The 20301-nt window shown below is 49.0% G+C and overlaps 1 protein-coding gene across 7 annotated transcripts in view; it reads right to left on the bottom strand.

The window, feature by feature from the left end:
- Positions 1-19282, bottom strand: part of ARMC7 (armadillo repeat containing 7) — a 39992-nt gene extending 20710 nt beyond the window's left edge. For 3 of the 7 annotated variants that reach the window (XM_078066056.1, XM_078066058.1, XM_078066057.1), the window contains exons 1-2: positions 18877-19278; positions 18639-18782 (exon numbers count right to left, since the gene is read on the bottom strand). In XM_078066056.1, coding sequence (XP_077922182.1) covers positions 18639-18782; positions 18877-18967 — 235 coding nt within the window. In that variant the 5' untranslated portion in view covers positions 18968-19278. Of the gene's footprint in view, positions 2639-11076; positions 14815-17006; positions 17292-18638; positions 18783-18876 lie in introns of those variants that run through there. The other 4 variants (XM_036088711.2, XM_036088712.2, XM_078066054.1 and 1 more) reach the window with 4 other exon arrangements.
- Positions 19283-20301: the final 1019 nt, after the last annotated feature.

Raw genomic sequence — 20301 nt, 5'->3', positions numbered from 1 at the left:
TCTTTAAAGGCCCTTTATTCAGGAAAGTAAAGGGCCAGGAGCCCTAGGAGGGGCAGTCGGAATACAGGCTGATGGGCTTTCTCCTCCTCGTGTCCTTAGTCCAGTGGCTCCAGAACCTGCCCCACCTCTACAACCACAGACACTATCTCTCTTGCATCTGCTTTTCCTTGGCCATGTTAGAGGTCAACCTTGAGGGAGTGCAGGAGGGAGGCCAGGAAGCTCCCCATTGCTCCTGAACCCCAACTTTCCATGGGGGTCCCATACTGTTCCCCTGTGCTGACCAGTGTACACTGTGGCCTCCAAGCCACACACTTCTGTCATTCTCTGGTCCTCTGTCTCCCTTGAGCACCACTCTTGCATTCCTGAAGCCCTTTTGTCTGAGACTCACTTCTAGGGGCAGGGACACCCCCCTCACTAACCCAACCCTGATGGCAGAGGAGGACCAGGACTTTCAGGCTGGGGCCATGGGGTGGTGAGGGAAGAGTACATAGCTTCAAGGGTTTATGCCTGTATCCTGACGTGTCCTCACCCTCATGTCTTAATGCCTGATGGCTACCTTAACAGTCTGTGGGCTGTATCACTAAAGAGTAGGGGCACCTGGGTGGCTCAGTTGGTTGGGTGTCTGGCTTTTGGTTTTGGCTCTGGTCGTGATCTTGGGGTCGTGGGATAAGGCCCTGCGTCGGGCTCTCCACTGGGTGCGGATTCTGACTGTCCCTCTCCCTCTACTCCTCCCCACACTCTAGCTCACTCTATCACTAAATTTAAGGGGCGCCGGGCGCCTGGGTGGCTCAGTTGGTTAAGCGACTGCCTTCGGCTCAGGTCATGATCCTGGAGTCCCTGGATCGAGTCCCGCATCGGGCTCCCTGCTTGGCGGGGAGTCTGCTGCTCCCTCTGACCCTCCCCGCTCTCGTGCTCTCTCTCTCAAATAAATAAAATCTTAAAAAAATAAAATAAATTTAAGGGGCGCCTGGGTGGCTCAGTCGTTAAGCATCTGCTTTTGGCTCAGGTCATGATCTCAGGGTCCTGGGATCGAGCCCCGCATCGGGCTCCTTGCTCTGCGGGAAGCCTGCTTCTCCCTCTCCCGCTCCCCCTGCTTGTGTAGGAACACAAGCTCTCGCTGTGTCTCTCTCTGTCAAATAAAATCTTAAAAAAAAAAATTTAATTAAAAAAAACAAAAACAAACGGGATGCCTGGGTGGCTCAGTCAGTTAAGCGTCTGCCTTCTGCTCAAGTCATGATTCCAGGGTCCTGGGATCGAGTCCCACCCTCGGGCTCCCTGCTCAGCGGGGAGCCTGCTTCTCCTGCTGCTGCTCCATCTGCTTGTGCATTCTGACAAATAAATAAAATCTTAAAAAAAAAAAAAAAAAAGAAGAGAGACCACATCATGTCTTTGAAACGCCGTGGTGTCTGGCAGATAGGCCCGTGTGGATGAACTGTTTGTGGGCCAGAGTTCTCCAGGCTGGCATCAAGCACACCCAGCGCCCAGCCTGGGGAGCTGGCAGTGCAGGTACCCAGCCTCCGTAGCCCTGGAGTGGGCATGACACCTTCCCAGGGCCCTGAGCTGGCTTCTCATTTCTGTTCCTCAAGATTATTTCAGGTACTTCTGTTAAAGGAGAATTCCTGTTTCCTCAAGCACAAGCAAGTCTAATCCCAGGCCCAGCTGTTCCTCATGAAAAGCCCCTTCTCTAAAGCCTCTGGGGGCGCCTGGGTGGCTCAGTCGTTAAGCGTCTGCCTTCGGCTCGGGTCGTGATCCCAGGGTCCTGGGATCGAGCCCCGCATCAGGCTCCCTGCTCGGCGGGAAGCCTGCTTCTCCCTCTGCCACTCCCCCTGCTTGTGTTCCCTCTCTCACTTTGTCTCTCTCTTCAAATAAATAAATAAAATCTTTAAAAAATAAAAAAAATAAAAAAAAATAAAGCCTCTGAATCTAGGGTCCCAGCTGCTGCTCACAGGAGGTTGACAGCCTGGCAGTGGGGCGCTGGGGGTGGGGGCAGGAGGCAGGAGCTTGACCTTCAGCTGGTTGAGAGTGCCAACCTATGGAAATGGCATTGCCTTTGCTCTCCTCCATGTGTCTCAGTCTGGCCTCTTCTCTCAATGCCCCTCACCACAGTGTAAATACCTGTCACGCTGAGCAAACTCACCTTTAAAATAGCTGAAAGGACACCTTTTGGGGAGAACATGCTCAGTGGGAGCCAGGCTGCTCCTGCTCCCTGAGCCCCAACTAGGATTGTGGCCTTCTCTCTAGCAGTCAGGGTATCATGGCTATGAGGTCTCCCTGGATCAGGGCTGCTGTGGGGCCTCAGTCCTTGGCAGTGGGATACCCAGGGCAGAGTGAGCCCTCCAGGTGCGGGCTTCTGCCACCTGGCTTGGGGAACAGAAGTCTTCCAGGAAGATCTGGGCCAGGTTCCGGAGCCTCGTGTTGGCCGAGAGAGAGAAGCGCAGCATGCACTGGACCACGGGCATGGCGGTTAGCTCAGGGTGGGAGCCAGACCCTGGTGAGCTCAGGTACATGATCGTGGTGACAGCAGATAGCACGGTCTCCTCGTTGGGACTGGACAGGCAGTTGATGATGAGCGGGATGCCCCCTGTCTGCAGGATGTGCTCCTTGTTGGCCCTGTCTAGGCACAGGTTGCAGAGGCCTCCTGGGGAAGAACAAGGGGAGACTGGGTGCCTCAGGCCTGTGTATCCTCCCACCTCCCCTCCCAGCTCCTCTCTGCCCACTTTGTCCCAGGAACAAGGGATCCAAAGTCCATTCTGGTATCCATCCCTTCAAGGCTCCTGAAGGCCTGCCTGCCACAGCCTAGCCTTCAGGAAGTGGGTACCAATCCCTTTCCTCCTTGGGTCAGCCAGTTCAATGGTTGATATGCTTTCCTCTTTTTTTTTTTTTAAAAGCAAAACCAAAAAACAAACTAAAAAAACCCCCAACCAAACAAAAAATAAAACCCATGATATATCACTTTACAGAATTAAAAAACAGGGGCACCTGGGTGGCTCAGTCGTTAAGCATCTGCCTTCGGCTCAGGTCATGATCCCAGGGTCCTGGGATTGAGCCCCTGCATCGGGCTCCCTGCTCGGCAGGAAGCCTGCTTCTCCCTTTCCCACTCCCCCTGCTTGTGTTCCCTCTCTCACTGTCTCTATCAAATGAATATATAAAATCTTTAAAAAAAAATTAAAAAGCATAGGTAAGGTGATGATTTCACAGATGTATACATGCCAAAACTTATCAAACTGTATCCTTTAAAGATGTACAACTTATTATATATCAATTATCTCAATAAAGCTGTTAAAAATACTAGAAGCCAAATTATAAACCATCTTAATCCTACCATCCAACATTTGCTTTTCCTTCCTCAACTTCAAAATATATGAATATATATAAACATTTATTTTTTTTTTTTTTAAAGATTTTATTTATTTATTTGAGAGAGAGAGCACATGAGAGGGGGGAGGGTCAGAGGGAGAAGCAGACTCCCTGTTGAGCAGGGAGCCCGATGCGGGACTCGATCCCGGGACTCCAGGATCATGACCTGAGCCGAAGGCAGTCGCTCAACCAACTGAGCCACCCAGGCGCCCCTGAATATATATAAACATTTAATAAAAATGTGATCCTTTCCTGTTTTGTAAGCCAGCTTTTTTCACTCAGCAATGGATTGTGAACATCTTTCCAGGCCAACATATCTACAACCGTTGCATCATTTATTTTTTATTTTTTTAACCATGGCATCATTTAATGGCTGTGCAGCGCACTACCTTATGGATGCAGTGTAATTTATTAAAACGCTAGAGCAAGGGGGGACAGGTGGGGGCCGGCAGGGACATGTCTCTTCCAGGGGCAGGAGTCTGCCCGGGGCCGGCACTACCACCCCCTCCCTCACAGTACCTGGGTCAGTTTGAGTCCTGCTATAGGGAAATATTTTTAAAAGTTTTATCCCTTCAGCCTCTACGGACTTCTCCCTGCGTTCAGAAGAAAATCCAAATTCCCCTTTGAGGTCTTCACCATCTGGTGTGGTCCTTCTCTGTCACTCCCAGCCTCAGCCCTTGGACCTTTTGGCCCCAGATTTTCACATGCTGCCTCCCTTTTGCTGGTATCCAAACCTCACTGCTCCCTCACCAGTAAGGTTCCCCTGGAACACCCCACTCCCCACCACGTCCAGGGCACTCCCCTCATCCCTGCATGCCATTTTCTTCATATGCTTAGAACCCCAAGAAACCACCCTGGCAGATTTGTCTTCTTGCTCACTAGCTGCCAAGCCCCACTAGAAGGCAGATGCCTTGAGGTCAAGACCGTGGCCGTCTTATTCCCACCCGGTCCTTGGTGCCTGGTGCAAGAAGAACTCCACAAATACTTGTTGGAAGGGCTGTAGAGCGGTGAGCTGGGGAAAAGGGTTGAACTGCAGAGAGCTGGGGTCTGGATGGTTGGTCCCTCAGATGTCGCCTACCATGGACTTCTGCAGTTCTGGGATCCAAGTTGTGGCTCAGAGCACCTCTGAGGGAAGGAAGGAGCTGAGGGGCACTCCTGGAATCACGAGGCAAGGGAGATAAGGCACTCTGACAGAGAGGTGACACGCAGAGGCCTGACATGCTGATACCACCTCAGCACCCATTCACCCCCGTGGAGTCCTCAGCACATCCTGGAGCATCCTGTTGACTGCCTTCCCTACTTGCTCTGTCCCTGTCACTGGACATCATAAGGCAAGGCCCTGCTCTCTGGTTTACCTCTGTATCCCAGGACCTGCAACTGTGGACACTCACTGGACACGTGCTGGGAACATGACTGAACTCCATGAAGTGTTACTATCGCCCCGATTTTAGTGGAAGCTGAGGCGGTTGAGTAAGTCGCCCGAAGTCCCAGAAGATGGGAAGCCCTATGCCACAGTCATGGGACAAGTGGCAATGCTCTGGCAGGCCTCTGGCTTCCCGGACACATCTACACCATCTTTTCTTAACTACCAGCAGTGAACCAGCCTCCTACCCACACTGTAGGTTAATTGACTGGGGGCAAGGGATGAGATTTATCTCTGCTGTAAAGTATGATAAGATGAAGTTTGAGTCACCCTTGGCCAGTGAGTCATCATCACACAGGGATGTGCCTGGGCGGGACATTGCCACCCAGGCCAGGGGATAATCAGATGGCATCTGTTGGAGGGTGAAGGCAGGAGGAGGCCTCCGGACAGCTGGCCCCATCTGCTCCCTATTTGTAGACCTAGGAAGTCTCCAAGGATGGATTCTGTGCCTGCCAGAGCTTGCCACTGCCTGGGACCCAACCACAGGGCATTCTTGAAGCCCCTCTGCCTTGCTGGCAGCGATCCTCAGAGTGGGAAACAAGAGTGAGTGCTTGGAAAGAGAAGGGCTTCAGGGGGCAAGGAGTCTGAATGGAAGCACCCAAAATGGATCCAGAGGACCCATGAGAAGCCAAGGCCACAGCTAATTGAGCTCTCCCTCCCGAGTCTACCTCTGTGAGCCTGTCCTGAAGAAGGAAGGAGGGCTGTAGGAAAAGAGGAACACAAAAACTGGAAGCTTCCTAAATAATGCCCAGCAAGAACAAGGTGGATGGATCCAGTTCAGTATGTCTGCATGATGGGAAAGTCTATAATTCTTAAAAATCATGTTTTCAAAGAGTATTTAATATGGGAAAATGCTTAAATGCTTGCAACATCAGGTTAAGGAGGAAAAAAGTCATCAAATTGTATATACAATAAAACTGCAATGAACAAGTAAGCCCGGCAAGATGTCACCTCTTCTGAGAGCCTTCCGCAACTGCCCTCAGGCCCTTTCCCCAGCGCCCTCTCCTCACCTCCATTGTGTCTCCTCTTCACACCTAAGTTATTTGTTTTTTGTTTTTTTTTTTTAAAAAGATTTTATTTATTTATTTGACAGAGAGAGACACAGTGAGAACAAGAACACAGCAGGGGGAGTGGGAGATGGAGAAGCAGGCTTCCCGCCGAGCAGGGAGCCCGATGCGGGGCTCGATCCCAGGACCCTGGGATCATGACCTGAGTGAAAAGCAGACGCTTAACGACTGAGCCACCCAGGCGCCCCACACCTAAGTTATTTGTCAGGTTAACTGAAGGTCCCCCACTAAACCAGAACTCCCACCAGAGGGGGAATTTGTCTTATCTCAATTGGTCACCTCAGCCTGGCATACGGCAGATGCTCAATAAATGGACAGACAAGTTAACAAAAGATAAGCTGGAAACAGAGCAAAAGGTTAATAATGCTTATCTCTGTGCAGCAGGGTTAGGAGTCATTTTTATTTCATTTTCTAAGTTTACCTCCACAAAAATGTTGTTTGTTTGTTCTGTGTTTTGTTTTTTTGTTTTCTGTGGAGAGGAAACAGGGTAGAAAATGTTATTTTTAGGGACACCTGGGTGGCTCAGTTGGTTGGGCAGCTGCCTTCGGCCCAGGTCATGATAAAAAAAAAAGTGTTATTTTTATAAGCAGGAAAGGGATTTTTTTTATTTTTATTTTTTAAAGATTTTATTTATTTATTTGACAGAGAGAGACACGGCGAGAGAGGGAACACAAGCAGGGGGTAGTGGGAGAGGGAGAAGCAGGCTTCCTGCTGAGCAGGGAGCCCAACGCGGGGCTCGATCCCAGGACCCTGGGATCATGACTTGAGCCGAAGGCAGATGCTTAACGACTGAGCCACCCAGGCGCCCCAGGAAAAGGATTTTTTTAAAGACTCCCTCATTTCAGAGCGAGTGAGAGAGTGCGTGCGCATGAGCAGAAGAAGGGGCAAAGGGAGAGGAAGAGAGAGAACCTCAAGCAGACTCCACTGAGCACGGAGCCGGACCTGGGGCTTGATCCCAGAACCCTGAGATCATGACCTGAGCCAAAATCAAGAGCCGGCCACTTAACTGACTGAGCCACCTGGCTGCCCCGGAAAAGGATTTTCTTTTTTAAAGCTAAATTTCATTTAAGATTGATTGATTGATTGATTTGACACAGAGAGAGAGTACAAGCAGGGGGAGTGGCAGGCAGAGGGAGAGGGAGAAGCAGGCTCCCCACTGAGCAGGGAGCCCAAGATCCTGAGATCATGACCGGCGCCAAAGGCACCTGTCGCTTAACCGACTGAGCCACCCAGGCACCCCTAAAGCTAAATTCCATTTAGAAAGTGAAACTCACCAAATGACACCATTAAAAAAAGTAAAAAGACAAAAGGGAGAAAATATTAATAAACTATCTGAAAGAGGACTCCTTCCAGAATAAAGAATATATATTAATGCCTATCAAGAAAAAATGAACACGATGTAAAAATGAGCAGAGACTTAAATAAACCTGCACAATAAGAGCGATGCATACAGTGTGCTCGTCACTACTTCTCAGAGAAATGAAAATTCAAACCACGATCCGATGTCTCCACACACCTACTGTAATGGCTAAAACAAACAGACTGACAAGACTAAGCGCTGGTGGGCAGTGGGGCTGCTGGAATTCTCATGTGCCGGTGGCCAGGAGTCTCACACGCTATCATTGGGTTGGAAAAGTACATGGCTGCTTCTACTAAAGTCAAACATACACCTACCCTCTGACTCAGCAATTCTACTTCTACCTGAACCTGAGAGAAAGGAGTACCTATGTACGCGAGAACACTTGCATACAAACATTCATAACAGCTCTATTCATAAAGGCTCTACACTAGAAATGAATCTCCATTACCACGTGAACCGGATGAAAAAATCGTGGCACACTCATACAAAGACGTGAGCTAATGACGATGTAACAATCTGGATGAATCTCAGAAACACCCAGTGAAAGAAACCAGACACAGGAGTACATCCTGTGTGATCCCACTTAGATGAAGCACAAGAACAGACAAAACAGGGGCACCTGGCTGGCTCAGTTGGTGGAGCGAGCAAATCTTGATTGGGGTCATGTCGTGAGTTCAAGCCCCACATTGGGTGTGGAGATTACTTAAAAATAAAAACTTTTTTTTTTTGAGAGACAGAGAGAGGGCGTGCACTTTCATGTGCAAGAGCATAAGGGGGAGGGGCAAGAGGGAGAGAGAATCTTAAGCAGGCTCCATGCTCCATCATCCACCAAAATAAAATCTTAAAACAACAACAGAACAGGTAAAACCCATGGGTTAGAATAGTGGTTACCTGGGGGTAGAAGACACTAACTGGGAGAGGGTCCATGGAGGGACCTTTCTGGGGGAGATGGAAATATTCTGTATCTTGATTTTAGTGCTGATTACATAGATGTACATATACCTTAATGAATTTAAAAATCCATCAAACAGCACTGGGTGTTGTATCGAAGTGCTGAATCACTGTATCATACATCTGAAACTAATATTACACTGTATGTTAACTACTGGAATTTAAATAAAAACTTAAAAAGAAAAAAAAAGGTCAAGAAAAAGAATTGTCAAATTGACAGAAGATATGTGCACTTCACCATATGTTGATCGTATGGCATCTTAAACCACGGTTACCAAACAGAAAGAACAAGTTCTGACTGGCTGATGAACGTGTTTTGGAGAAACCAGACAAGACACAAAGAGAACAAGGGGCAAAACCTGGGTCCTTCTAGGCACAGGGAACCACTGAAATTCCCAGGAGAGGCAAAAGAGAAAACCCCAAGTACAACCGAGGATGAGAAAGCTGGAGGCTCAGAGAGGTCAGGTAGGTGACCTCAGATCACACAGCAAGTAGGGCACTGCTGCTGAGACAGGAGGGTCTAAGGATTGTTCTGGGGATTAAATGAGGTCATGCCCATAAGTGCTTAGCCAGCGGCTGGGGGCTGGGCAAGCCCTAGGAGAGAGCGGCCCAAGACTTTATTCCATCTGATGACTCAGCCACCCCAGGGCACTGAGCTGGCTGCAGCCCATCCCAGACAAAAATCTTCATTTGAGACTATTTGTTCTTGGGTTTTACTTTAGCATCTATAAAAAGGAGGCGAACAGGGTGAAAGGGATAGGGATAGAAGTGAGACTTCTCTCAAAATACCCTGTATACAAGTTTTGACTTAAACTCATGAATGTCTCCCATCATAACAAACATCAAATTAAATCAAAAGAAGAGAAAACATGGCTTTTCATACTTCTGACCTGTATTTCACTTCTGGGAATGTATGCTACCGGTATACCCTTACAGGGGAGAAATGGTATACACATAAGGTTATCCACAGCAGCACTGCTCGGGGAGCAGAGGGAAACAACCTGAATGTCCATCCCTAAGCGGTGGCTGAACACCAGTCCCCGGGTGCCAGGGAATGGCATGCAGCATTTGCAAAGAATGAGGCAACTCTTTGTAGGCGGATACTCCAAGTGCACCAAGACATGATGCTAAGTTAAAAAAAATAAAAAGCAGAATATACATATAATACCACACATGTGGAACCTGCAAAAAGGTATACATGTAAATATATACAGATTTGTCTGTAAATCCTGAAAATATCTCTGGGAGGATAGAAAAGAAACTAGTAACAATGGTTGCTTCCAGAAAGGCTACAGAGGGAGTTATCATTCACTACACACCCTTCTGAATTCTGTACCAGGTGACTCAATCATGTATTCACATAAATGAACACATACACACACAGACAAGGTGTGCTCGTGCCTGTAACTCAGAGGAAGGGGAACTGGTCTCTGCAAGTCTGGGAGGAATGGCAGAGGCTGGCTGCCCTGCTCCAGCTAGTGTGGAAGGGAGCAGTGGGGTGAGAACACTGACATCACCTCCTTTCTATAAGGGGAATCCTGCCGCAGATGGATAGCTGAGGAATTCTTTTTCTTTTTTTTTAAGTTAACTGTATGCTCAACGTGGGGCTCGAACTCACGACCCTGAGATGAAGAGGTGCATGCTCTACCGGCTGAGCCACCCAGGCACCCCAGAAATTATTAAATTGTTATAAGTCAGGAAGGTGTTCACCTCTGATAGGAAAGAGAATTGGATAAGGAAGGGACACAGACAGGCTTTTGGATTGCTGACATTATTTTTGTTCTTGACCTTGGTGCCGCTTACGTAGGCATTTGCATTCTCATTGCTAAACCCTACCTGTATGTGTCAGTCCTCTTCTGTACCTGTGGGTTGCAGGTATGGGCCCTGGGCCAGCCTCTGGGGCTATAAACAGGTGTATATATGGTTGGTCCACATCTACTGTGTGCTGGGAAGGGGACGATGCTTAATCACATTATTTAATTCTCTCCCCCATTTTACTGATGACGAAACCGAGGCTTAGAGAAACTGAATCGCTTGCTCCAGTCACCTGGTTCCTCAGTGGCAGTACTGGGATTCTAACTAGATCTGCCCACCATAGAGCTCTTGCTCCATCCTCCATACTCTGGGGCTTCCCTATACCTCCTTCTCTGATGAGTTAGGCTCCTGGGGTCAGACATCATTCTGCTTAAAAAGGAATTCCTCGGGGTGGGAAGTGGCTCAATCAGTTAAGCATTTGCCTTAGACTCAGGTCATGATCCCAGGGTCCTGGGATCGAGTCCTGCATCTGGCTCCTTGCTCAGCGGGGAGTCTGCTTCTCTTCTCCCTCTGCCCCTGACTCATGCTTGTTCTCTTTCTCTAGTGCTCTCTCTCTCAAACAAATAAAATCTTAAAAACATTTAATAGTTTCTAATTAACAAGCAGAAACTTTTTTTTTTTAAAGGTTTTATTTATTTATTTGAGAGAGAGAGAGAGAGCAACAGCAGGAACACAAGAAGGGGGAGTGGGAGAGGGAGAAGCAGGCTTCCTGCCGAGCAGGGAGCCCGATGCGGAACTTGATCCCAGGACCCTGGGATCATGACCTGAGCCAAAGGCAGATGCTTAAAGACTGAGCCACCCAGGCGCCCAACAAGCAGAAACTTTAAAAAAATTTTTTAAACAAAGTCCTCTATTCTTTTTTTTTCTTTAAAGATTTTATTTGACAGAGAGAGACACAGTGAGAGAGGGAACACAAGCAGGGGGAGTGGGAGAGGGAGAAGCAGGCTTCCCGAGGAGCAGTGAGCCCGATGCGGGGCTCGATCCCAGGACCCTGGGATCATGACCTGAGCAGAAGGCAGATGCTTAACGACTGAGCCACCCAGGCACCCCAAACCTTTAAATTTTTAATAAAAAATAATTTTAGGGGCACCTGGGTGGCTCAGTTGGTTAAGCATCCAACTCCTGATTTCGGCTCAGGTCATGATCTTGGGGTCCTGGGACTGAGCCCTGTGTCGGGCTCCGTGCTCAGCAGAGTCTGCTTATCCCTCTCCTCTGCTTCTCCCCCTGTTCACACTCTCTAATAAATAAAATCTTTAAAAAAATTTTTTTGACAACATATATATCCCTATGCTAATACTATAATTCACTTCTGCCTATTTTTGGACTTTTATGTAAACAGAGTTACATTGTATATATCATGTGTCTAACATCATTTGCTTAAGGCTATGTTAGTAAGATTACTGCATGTAGCTACAGATTGTTTATTTACCTTGCTAAGTAAGGAGTATGAACATCCCACAATGTCAGTATCCATTCTATTACTGACTGTTTTAAGTTTGGGACTGCTACAAATAATGCTGGTAGTGACATTTTTGCACATGTGTCTGGATGTGCATGTGCCCTAACCCTGTGAATGTAACTGCTGGCTCATGGGGTGTGCCTATCTTCAATTATATTAAATAATGTTTTCCAGAGACCGCTGAGGATTTATCTACCAGCCTTTTTCTAAGCACCACCACCATCTAGTGGCAACTACATGTATTGCAGGAAATAGAACACAGGAAAACAATTTAATATGGATTCTGGGAGGCCACCTACTTGAACCCTGTTTTAGTAACAAAACTGCCAAGTATCCTGTGATATCCTAGGGTTCAACCAGTTTTCATGGAGGCAGAGAGTTCTCTCCTGGTTCCATTCTATCTCCATACAGCATCTAGGATAGACACATAGGCTGCATACAGAACACCTGAGAGTCAACCAATAGTGCTTTGGGCAAACATTCCCAAATTAATGCCAAAGGCTGTCTGAGTTTTTATTTGGAGCAAGAGCCCCAAATTCTTTCACTCATTTGGGTATTTACTGAGATCCTGTCTTTTTATCTGGTCCTCCATAATTCTGCCACTCCCATCCCCCACCCCAAACAAGGGCCAACCAGTACGGCCTCCCAGTGGCAGGTACCCTTAGTCGCCAATCAAACGTGGCCTGGACTGTGAGCACCACCAGTAGGAGCAGGGATGACTTCCCACCAGAAGCACCTCAAGGATAGTGTGGAAGTGTAAGGTGTGGTGGAAAGAAAGAACAAGGAAAGATGATACTCTGGAGTTTGAGCCTTGGCTCTGCCAGCTGGGGCCCCTGGGCACAGAATTTGGATCCAGGCAGAATGGGTAAATTCCTGGCTCCAGTCATCACTAACAGTGGGAGCCTCAGGCAACAGACCTAACCTCACTGAGGAGTTGTTTCCTCACAAGTAAAGAGGGCTTTAGAACTACTGGCCTTGTGGTTGGTAACACATTCAGAGCCCTTGCAGGGCGACAACCAAAGGGTAAGTAAAATAGCTCTACAACTGTTCTAAATGGGCAAATCCACAAAAGAAAAGGCCGAGAAAGGGAAAGGTACAGAAACTCCAAAAGCCCTGCATGTTATCAGCAATCGCTGTAACCAGATTCTTCTTGAAGGCTGCAGTTATCCCGCCCAGGGTGTCTGAGGGGTCACAGGAAGATGGCCCCCACAGAAAGTCAACAGTCAGGCACGCCAGCTCACCAGTGGTGAGTGACTGCAGCAGCTTTCAGCCCTCAGGGCATGCGGAGCCGCCTGACAGGAGAGGTCTTATCTCAGAGCTAAACGCATCAGCACCACCTGGAGGAAGGATGCCTGGATCGTGCTGGGCTGCAAGGACGCACGGACAGAAGGAAGCCTGCATTCTGACCCTCACCTGCCACTAACCAGCTGAGGGGAGGTGGCCTACGCCTCAGTTTCCTCATCAGTGAAACGAAGGGTTTGCAGTGCCTTTCGAGCTTTCACAGTCCATCATCCTAGGAATGGGGAATTCCTCTGTTCTCTTCTAAAATCTGACAGCCTTGGGTTTCTGTCCCAGGCTGGCACTCTTCAAACCTCTGGCCAACCCGCTGATCCTTCCTAAGCCTCAGACTCCTTATGGAAAATAGAGGTTCTGAGCACACCTACTTTTAGTGTGTCTCAGGGTCAAAGGTGACAAAGCACAGAAGCCAGTAGCTGGCACGCTGGCTGTGTGTGCCAGGAGAGGGTGCTCCGTAAGTGCTCGCTATTACTACAAGTCCTTCGAAGCCCCAGAGCACCAGCTCTGTAACCAGGGGCCTAGCTGCAGTGGTTCTCTTGAAGGACAGCATGCCATCCCACCTCACCTGTTTGGGAGATGAGGGAACTGTTTATCCTCAAAAGGGCCCGGACACCAGGCCCTTGGGTGGAGGCCTAGGGGATCCTGCAGCTGCAGACACTTTGCATTTAATTCCCTCAACAATTCTGTGAGGCAGATGCCCCACCTGACAGATGATGGGAGAAAGGAAATCACGTGCCCAGAGTTAGGTGGGAGAGCAAGGACTTGAACCCAGACCTGCCTGGCCCTAAAGCCCAGCTCTTATCAAACTCACTATGCTCCTTGCCAACCAACAGACACTGGTTTTAGTTCTGTGAGCCTGAGGCAATCTAAACCAGCTCTCCTCTCTGCCGTTCCTCCAGAACCAATCCCACTCAGGGCTACAGCGCCAAGTCATGGCCCGTACTCTGCACCTTCTGGGCCCTTCCCTCCTCTTCCCCAGAGATAAGCAAAGCTGAGCTCTGCCCTCATGGAGATACAATTTCAGGCCTGCGACCAGAGATGAAAGAGTCAAAGCTACAAAGCACAGCACAGAGCCTGTTAGCCGAAAAAGCACCGGACAGTGTTTCCCATTCAGGGCCGGCAACATGAGAAGGAAATGACAGCAGTAACAAGATATGCATCTAAGTACGACTGGGACTCTCCTGTCTGCAGACAATCCCATGGAGGAGTCAAAGCTGAGAAAGCGACTACTGTGGGGATTAGGAGCCTTGTGCTGGTGGAAGGAGAGGAAGAGAAAATGAGGAAAAGTGGCAGGGAAAAGGAAAACTGGTGATAAGGATACTAAGAAAGTGACCAGCCAGCCAAAGTACCTTCACGGAGACACAGACACGGAGACACACCCACTTCTGCTCCCCACAAAAGTCCTGCACCGTAGGGCAAGCACAGGTGAGAAGGTGAGTCTCAGAGAAGGGACAGATGGATCTCGTCCACAAGAATCAGCTAGGAAGAGGAGAAGCTGTGACTGTGGGCTCCAGGTCCAGGGCCGGGTCACCCACTCTGGGAAACTGCCCAGGAGAGCAAGAACTCAGGCCAAGCCCAAGTCTCCCACTCAGCAGACCAGGGTCTCTTAGAGTGCTCTTGCCCTGGGCAAGTTCCTTCCTGATCCTGCAAAAACTTTTTGTGGGGGACTGCTCCTTTTATACAAGTTTTCTCCAGTCCAAAGCTTGAGTTGCAAGAGCTCTCTCACTCCTAGGTGGAGGTTATGCTTCGCAGGGGAGACTGTCACCATTCAGACGGCAGAAGCTGTGGAGCAGAGGACTTACACAGAAGAAAATCTTAAAGTGACTGATGGTTTAGAATACTTATTTAGCATAATGATCTTCCAGGGGGCTTCAGTCTGGCCCTCTCCACAGGTTGAAGAGTCCAGGAAGCCCACCCAGAGCCCATCCTCCTTTCCCCTATACCTGGAACTCTAAGCCCTGAACCTGCTCCCACAGCTGCTGGACCTCTTTCTTGGATCCTGACTCCCAAGGTGGATTCTAAGTCCAAGGAGTGGCCACAGGGCAGGTATGAATACAGCCAAGATGTCCACACACATGGGTGAGACCTATTGGGGTGAAAAGGGATGACCCCCATTTGTACTGTAGCCCCAGGCACCCCAAACAGTGGGGGCCAGCCTGGATAGTCTTTCAAAATTTTACAACACACCTACCTGAATTATTCAGCGCAAAAAAAAAAAAAAGAAAAAAGAAAGAAAGAAAAAGTGTTAGTTGATCATATCAAGCCCTCCAATCTAACTTCTACGTTCCAGGAATAAAGGGGAAAGAGGAACAAGCTAAATGACACCAAAAAAGAGGCAACCAGACAATTAGGAAACAATTAGGAAGGTGGGAAATTCTGCAGAACTGGTCTGGATCCTTCAAGAATTAGTGTCATGAAAAGAGTCTACTAATGATTAAAATAAATAATTTATGTAGTGCCTTCCTTCCAAAGAGTACAATATGGAAAGACGAGGAAGAGAATAACTTTACAGTGGAGAAACCTGACCAATACCACCTCAGCCGGGTGATCAAGGCCATGATCAACAGGGAGAAGTCATGCTGACAGCACGCTCCGTGACATGATGTGGTGAAAATGGCACTTACTTCTGTGGCTGTCCTCCCCTAAAACTCACAACCCAGTCTAATCAAGAGAAAAGCATCAGACAAATCCCAGTTATGGGACAGTCTACAAAATACCTGACCAGCATTCCTTGAAACCATCAATGTTCTCCAAAAAAGGGTAAGTCTAAGAAACCAGCACAGTCCAGAGGAGCCCAAGATGTGACAACTAAAAGTAATATAGTATCCTGGATGGGATCCTGGAATAGTAAAAGGGCATTAGGGAAAAACTAAGGAAATGAATCAAGTATGGACTTTAGTTAATAATAATGTATCAAAGGGTGCCTGGCTGGCTCAGGTTGTGATCCTAGGGTCCTATGATCAAGCCCCAAGCTGGGCTCCCTGCTCAGTGGGGAGCCTGCTTCTCCCTCTCCCTCTGCCGCTCCCCACTTATGCTCTTGCTCTGTCGAATAAATAAATAAAATCTTTAAAAAAATTGGGCTTATTAATTCTAACAAATGTATCATACTCATGTAAGTCGTTAAGAATAGAGAAACTGGGTATGGCATATATGGGGACTCTCTGTATTATCCCTGCAATTTTTCTTTTTTTTTAAAGATTTATTTATTTGCCAGAGAGAGAGAGAGCACACACAAGCAGGGGGAGCAGCAGGCAGAGGGAGAAGCAGACTCCCTGCTGAGCAGGGAGCCTGATGTGGGACTCTATCCCAGGACCCCATGATCACAACCTGGGCCGAAGGCAGACGCTTAACTGACTGAGCCACCCAGGCGTCCCTCCTTGCAATTTTTCTAAAACTGTTCTAAAATACAAAGTTCAAAAAATAAATAAATAAAATACAAAGTTCATGGGAATGCCTGGCTGGCTCAGTCAATAGAGCATGTGACTTTTTATTATTTTTTAAAGAGAGAGAGAGAATGTGTGTGTGTGCACGCAAGAGAGAGCGTGAAGGGGGTGTCAAGAATCTCAAGCAGGGGGAAAAAAAAAGAATCTCAAGTAGGCTCCATGCCCAGCACAGAGCCTGACACGGGGCTCATCTTACAACCCTCAGATCATGACCTGAGATGAAATCAACAGTCGGTTGTTCAGCTGACTGAGCCACCCAGGTGCCCAGAGCACGTGACTCTTGATCTCAGGGTTGTGAGTTCCAGCCCCACACTGGGTACAGAGCTTACTTAAAAAAATATATATATATGGGGCGCCTGGGTGGCTCAGTCGTTAAGCGTCTGCCTTCGGCTCGGGTCATGGTCTCAGGGTCATGGGATCGAGCCCCGCCATCGGGCTCTCTGCTCTGCGGGAAGCCTGCTTCTCCCTCTCCCACTCCCCCTGCTTGTGCTCCCTCTCTCGCTGTGGGTCTCTCTCTGTCAAATAAATAAATAAAATCTTAAAAAATATATATATATATATATAAATATATATGTGTGTGTGTATAAAATACAAAGTTCACTTAAAAAGAGAGAGAAAGAGAGATGGAGATCTAAGGAACATAAAAACCAGATTAGATGCCCTTTTGGGAACTATTAGAAAAATTTGCTTGACTAGGTGTTAGGTGATAATGGAATAAGTATAAAAGGTTTCTTTCTCTATGTAAATAAGATTCCTTTCACTGTGTAGAAAATTTTTTTTTGAAGATTTTATTTATTTATTTGACAGAGAGAGCACAAGCAGGGGGAGCGGCAGGCAGAGGGAGAAGGAGAAGCAGACTCCCCACTGAGCAGAGAGCCCGACACGGAGCTCGATCCCAGGACCCTGAGATCATGACCTGAGCCACCCAGGCACCCCGAAAATATTTATTCATTTATTTATTTATTAGGAAAAAAAAAATTTATTTAGAGAGAGAGCATGTGCTCAAGTAGGGGAAAGAGCAGAGGGAAAGGTAGAGGAGAGAGACATCTCAAGCCGACTCCGCATTGAGCTCGGGAACCTGACATGGGGCGATCCCACGATCCCAAGATCATGACCTGAGCTGAAATCAAGAGTCAGATGCTTAACCCACTGAGCCACCCAGGCACCCCCAGAAAAATGTTATTTTTTAAGATGCATGCTGAAAGAAGAATTTTTGTTTGTCCTCAGAATAAATTCCAAACTCTTTCCCATGGCCTAGAACTAAGTCATGTAAACTCTGGTACTGCCCACCTCTCTAGCCTCATTTTGTACCACTCTGCTTCACTCCCCACAGCCTGCCACATCAGCCTTCTTTCTGGCTCCTTCTGCTTTAGGGTCTCTGCCCATGCTGTGCCACTTCCTAGAATGCCTTCACATGCTGGAGGAAATGAAGTAGCCCCCACCTCTGCTCTATCTCATCACCCTGTTTACTTCCTTCAGAGCCTCAGCCTTTTTTTTTTTTTTTAAGATTTTATTTATTCATTTGACAGAGACACAGCGAGAGAGGGAACACAAGCAGGGGGAGTGGGAGAGGGAGAAGCAGGCTTCCTGCGGAGCAGGGAGCCCGATGTGGGGCTCGATCCCAGGACCCTGGGATCATGACCTGAGCCGAAGGCAGACGCTTAACGACTGAGCCACCCAGGTGCCCCAAGAGCCTCAGCTTTTTGTTTGTTTGCTCACCATGTGTCTCCCCCTCCTAGAATGTAAGTTCCTTGAGGGCAAAGACCTTTCCTCCACTTGTTCACCATCTCTCCAGCATTTAGAACAGTACCTTACTCACAGTATATGCCAAATAGGTATCTGTCCACTGAATAATTCAACAGGTCTTAGACCATAACAACTACAGGAGTTATAAGCCATTCCAAGTCACCTCTACTTCTCTTGATATTACCATAATAAAATAAAGATGTTTAAAAACAGCATTCTAGGGGCGCCTGCATGGCTCAGTTGGTTAAGGGTCTGACTTCGGCTCAGGTCATGATCCCAGGATCCTGGGATCCAGCCTTGAGATGGGATCCGCACTCAGTCTGTTTCTCCCTCTCCCTCTGCCCCTCCCCCTGCTCGTGCTATCTCTCTCAAATAAATAAAATCTTTAAAAGATTAAAAAAATAGACAGCATTCTATAAACTTTTTCCTCTTCAAGTGGCTTCAATCCATTCCCTCATTTATGATCTCATCTCTCAGTAGGAGGAAAGGCAGACATGCAGAGGGAGTCCTGGGCATTAGTTCCAGACCCGATTCAAGCTAGCTGTGACCTGGGACAAACTGTGAACCGAGGAGGTAGCACAGACATCGCTGGCGCAGACATCGAGATCTGCCTTCTCAGCAGAGGGACTGCCTAAAAGATTCCTTTCCCAGTGACTGACTTTTAACTCACTCACTTCACCAAGTCAGATCAGGTTATCTGGGAGACCTGCCCCATCCTTACCAATTGCAAACTCCACCAGGGTTTCATTCTCCTCCGACAGGGAATCGAGGAATAAATCAAGGACCTGCAGCTGCCGCAGATACTGGTAGTTATTGGGATCATAGGCGAAGTTGGCGAGGTTGGCCAGTACTTGCTCCTTGGCGTCTGCAGCAAAAAAGTGGCGCTGGAGCCAGGTCCGGGACGGCTGTCACGGCCGGACCCCTGCCCCGTCTCTTGCCCCCCACCCTGCCGCTCTCACCTTGGCTCTCCGTCTCCTGGAATTCCGTGACCAGTGCCTGCAGGTATCCCAGGCGCCCGACGTGGGGGTCTACCTTCGGCTTCTGGGCCATGGTCAGGGCGGCAGAGGGGGCAGGTGGAAGGGCAGGAGAGTGTGGGAGGTGAGGCCGGAAACGGGTTCCTTCCCTGGCTTCAGGTTCTGCAGTAATTTGCTGCCGAAATTGGAATGTGGGGGGTGGCGTGGAGTCTCAGGACCTCGCTAGAGTTCCGCGCGAAAACCTAAATTTGGAAACGGGAAGCGAGAGGAGGGAGTAGCAGCACCCACACAACAACTTCGGAGCTAGATTCCCAGCTCGATTGCAGGTTTCCGGCGGAAGCCGCGCTTGGCCCCCACCGGAGGGCGGAAGGGGCGGGTCGAGGCAAGCAAGAGGTGGGGCTGTCGCTGAGCTCGGTGCGCGTGCGCGGCGCGCTTAGTGCTGTAAGGCTGTGGCTGGAGGGGATCCGCCCTCGGAAGGGTGCAGTAGCGTTTGGGTTGCTTTAAGGAGTACCCCTAGGGCGCTTGGGAACCCAGAGGAGTCGGAGGGCGTCCATATGGGGAAGTGTCGAGGCAGAAGAACCTCCAGACACCCTTGCACTTGACGAGGGTGCGCAGCCCGGCCTCCTCGACCAAGGGACTCCCCCCCCCCCCTGGAACTCGGGCATCAGTTCCCTGCAACCCGACATGGGTCCTTTGACACTATCTTCTGGTCTTTTCCAAAAAGCCGGGTGAGCCTGGCACCTTCTGCTCCCCAGCCCTGAGCTAGCCACCTCTGGCTAGAAATTACAGGGTAATAATGTCCTAAGGCTTTTTGCCAGCCAGGTGGATGGGGAGCGCTAGGGGCATCGATGAGCCCCAGGACCCTCCGTTCACCTAAATGTACTGCTTTGGCCGCTCTGGGTTGTGGAGTCCTGGATGCTGAAGCCGTTTGGCCCAATTCTTTTTCTCAGGGCTTCTCAGGAAGGTGATGTGTGACCTAGGCCTCGTAGGCACAGAGAATAGAGCACCAGGCAGGGAAGTGGCCCTATTGCACTCCCACTGTGCTTGAAAATGTTGGGGTAAGGGGGGTTTGGTCTGTGAGCTTCTTGAGGTTAAGGACCACGGATCTTTGGCCCTGGGCCTGGCATGAGGTCAAAATGGCTGCCATACTCCAGCCTGCCACAGCCCCATTGACAGCAGGCCCCATCTCCATGGGCTCAGGTCCCTGTGGTCAGACCCTGCCCTATGCACACACCTTGGGGCAGGAGCTATGACTATAAACCGGGTGCTTGGGTACCCTGATAGCTCCACATAGGGCAGTGGTCCCAGACCTGTCATCAGGCCCTTCGGCTTCTGTAAAGAGCTGATAGAACTTGGGGAAGTACATCTCATCCCAAGGTGGCCAGGGGCTTGTCTGCCTATGGCTGGACG

The sequence above is a fragment of the Halichoerus grypus genome, chromosome 2, assembly GCF_964656455.1.
Source record: "Halichoerus grypus chromosome 2, mHalGry1.hap1.1, whole genome shotgun sequence".
NCBI lineage: Eukaryota > Metazoa > Chordata > Mammalia > Carnivora > Phocidae > Halichoerus > Halichoerus grypus.
Note: the sequence above shows the minus strand (reverse complement) of the source record. Positions and strands in the feature narration are given on the sequence as shown.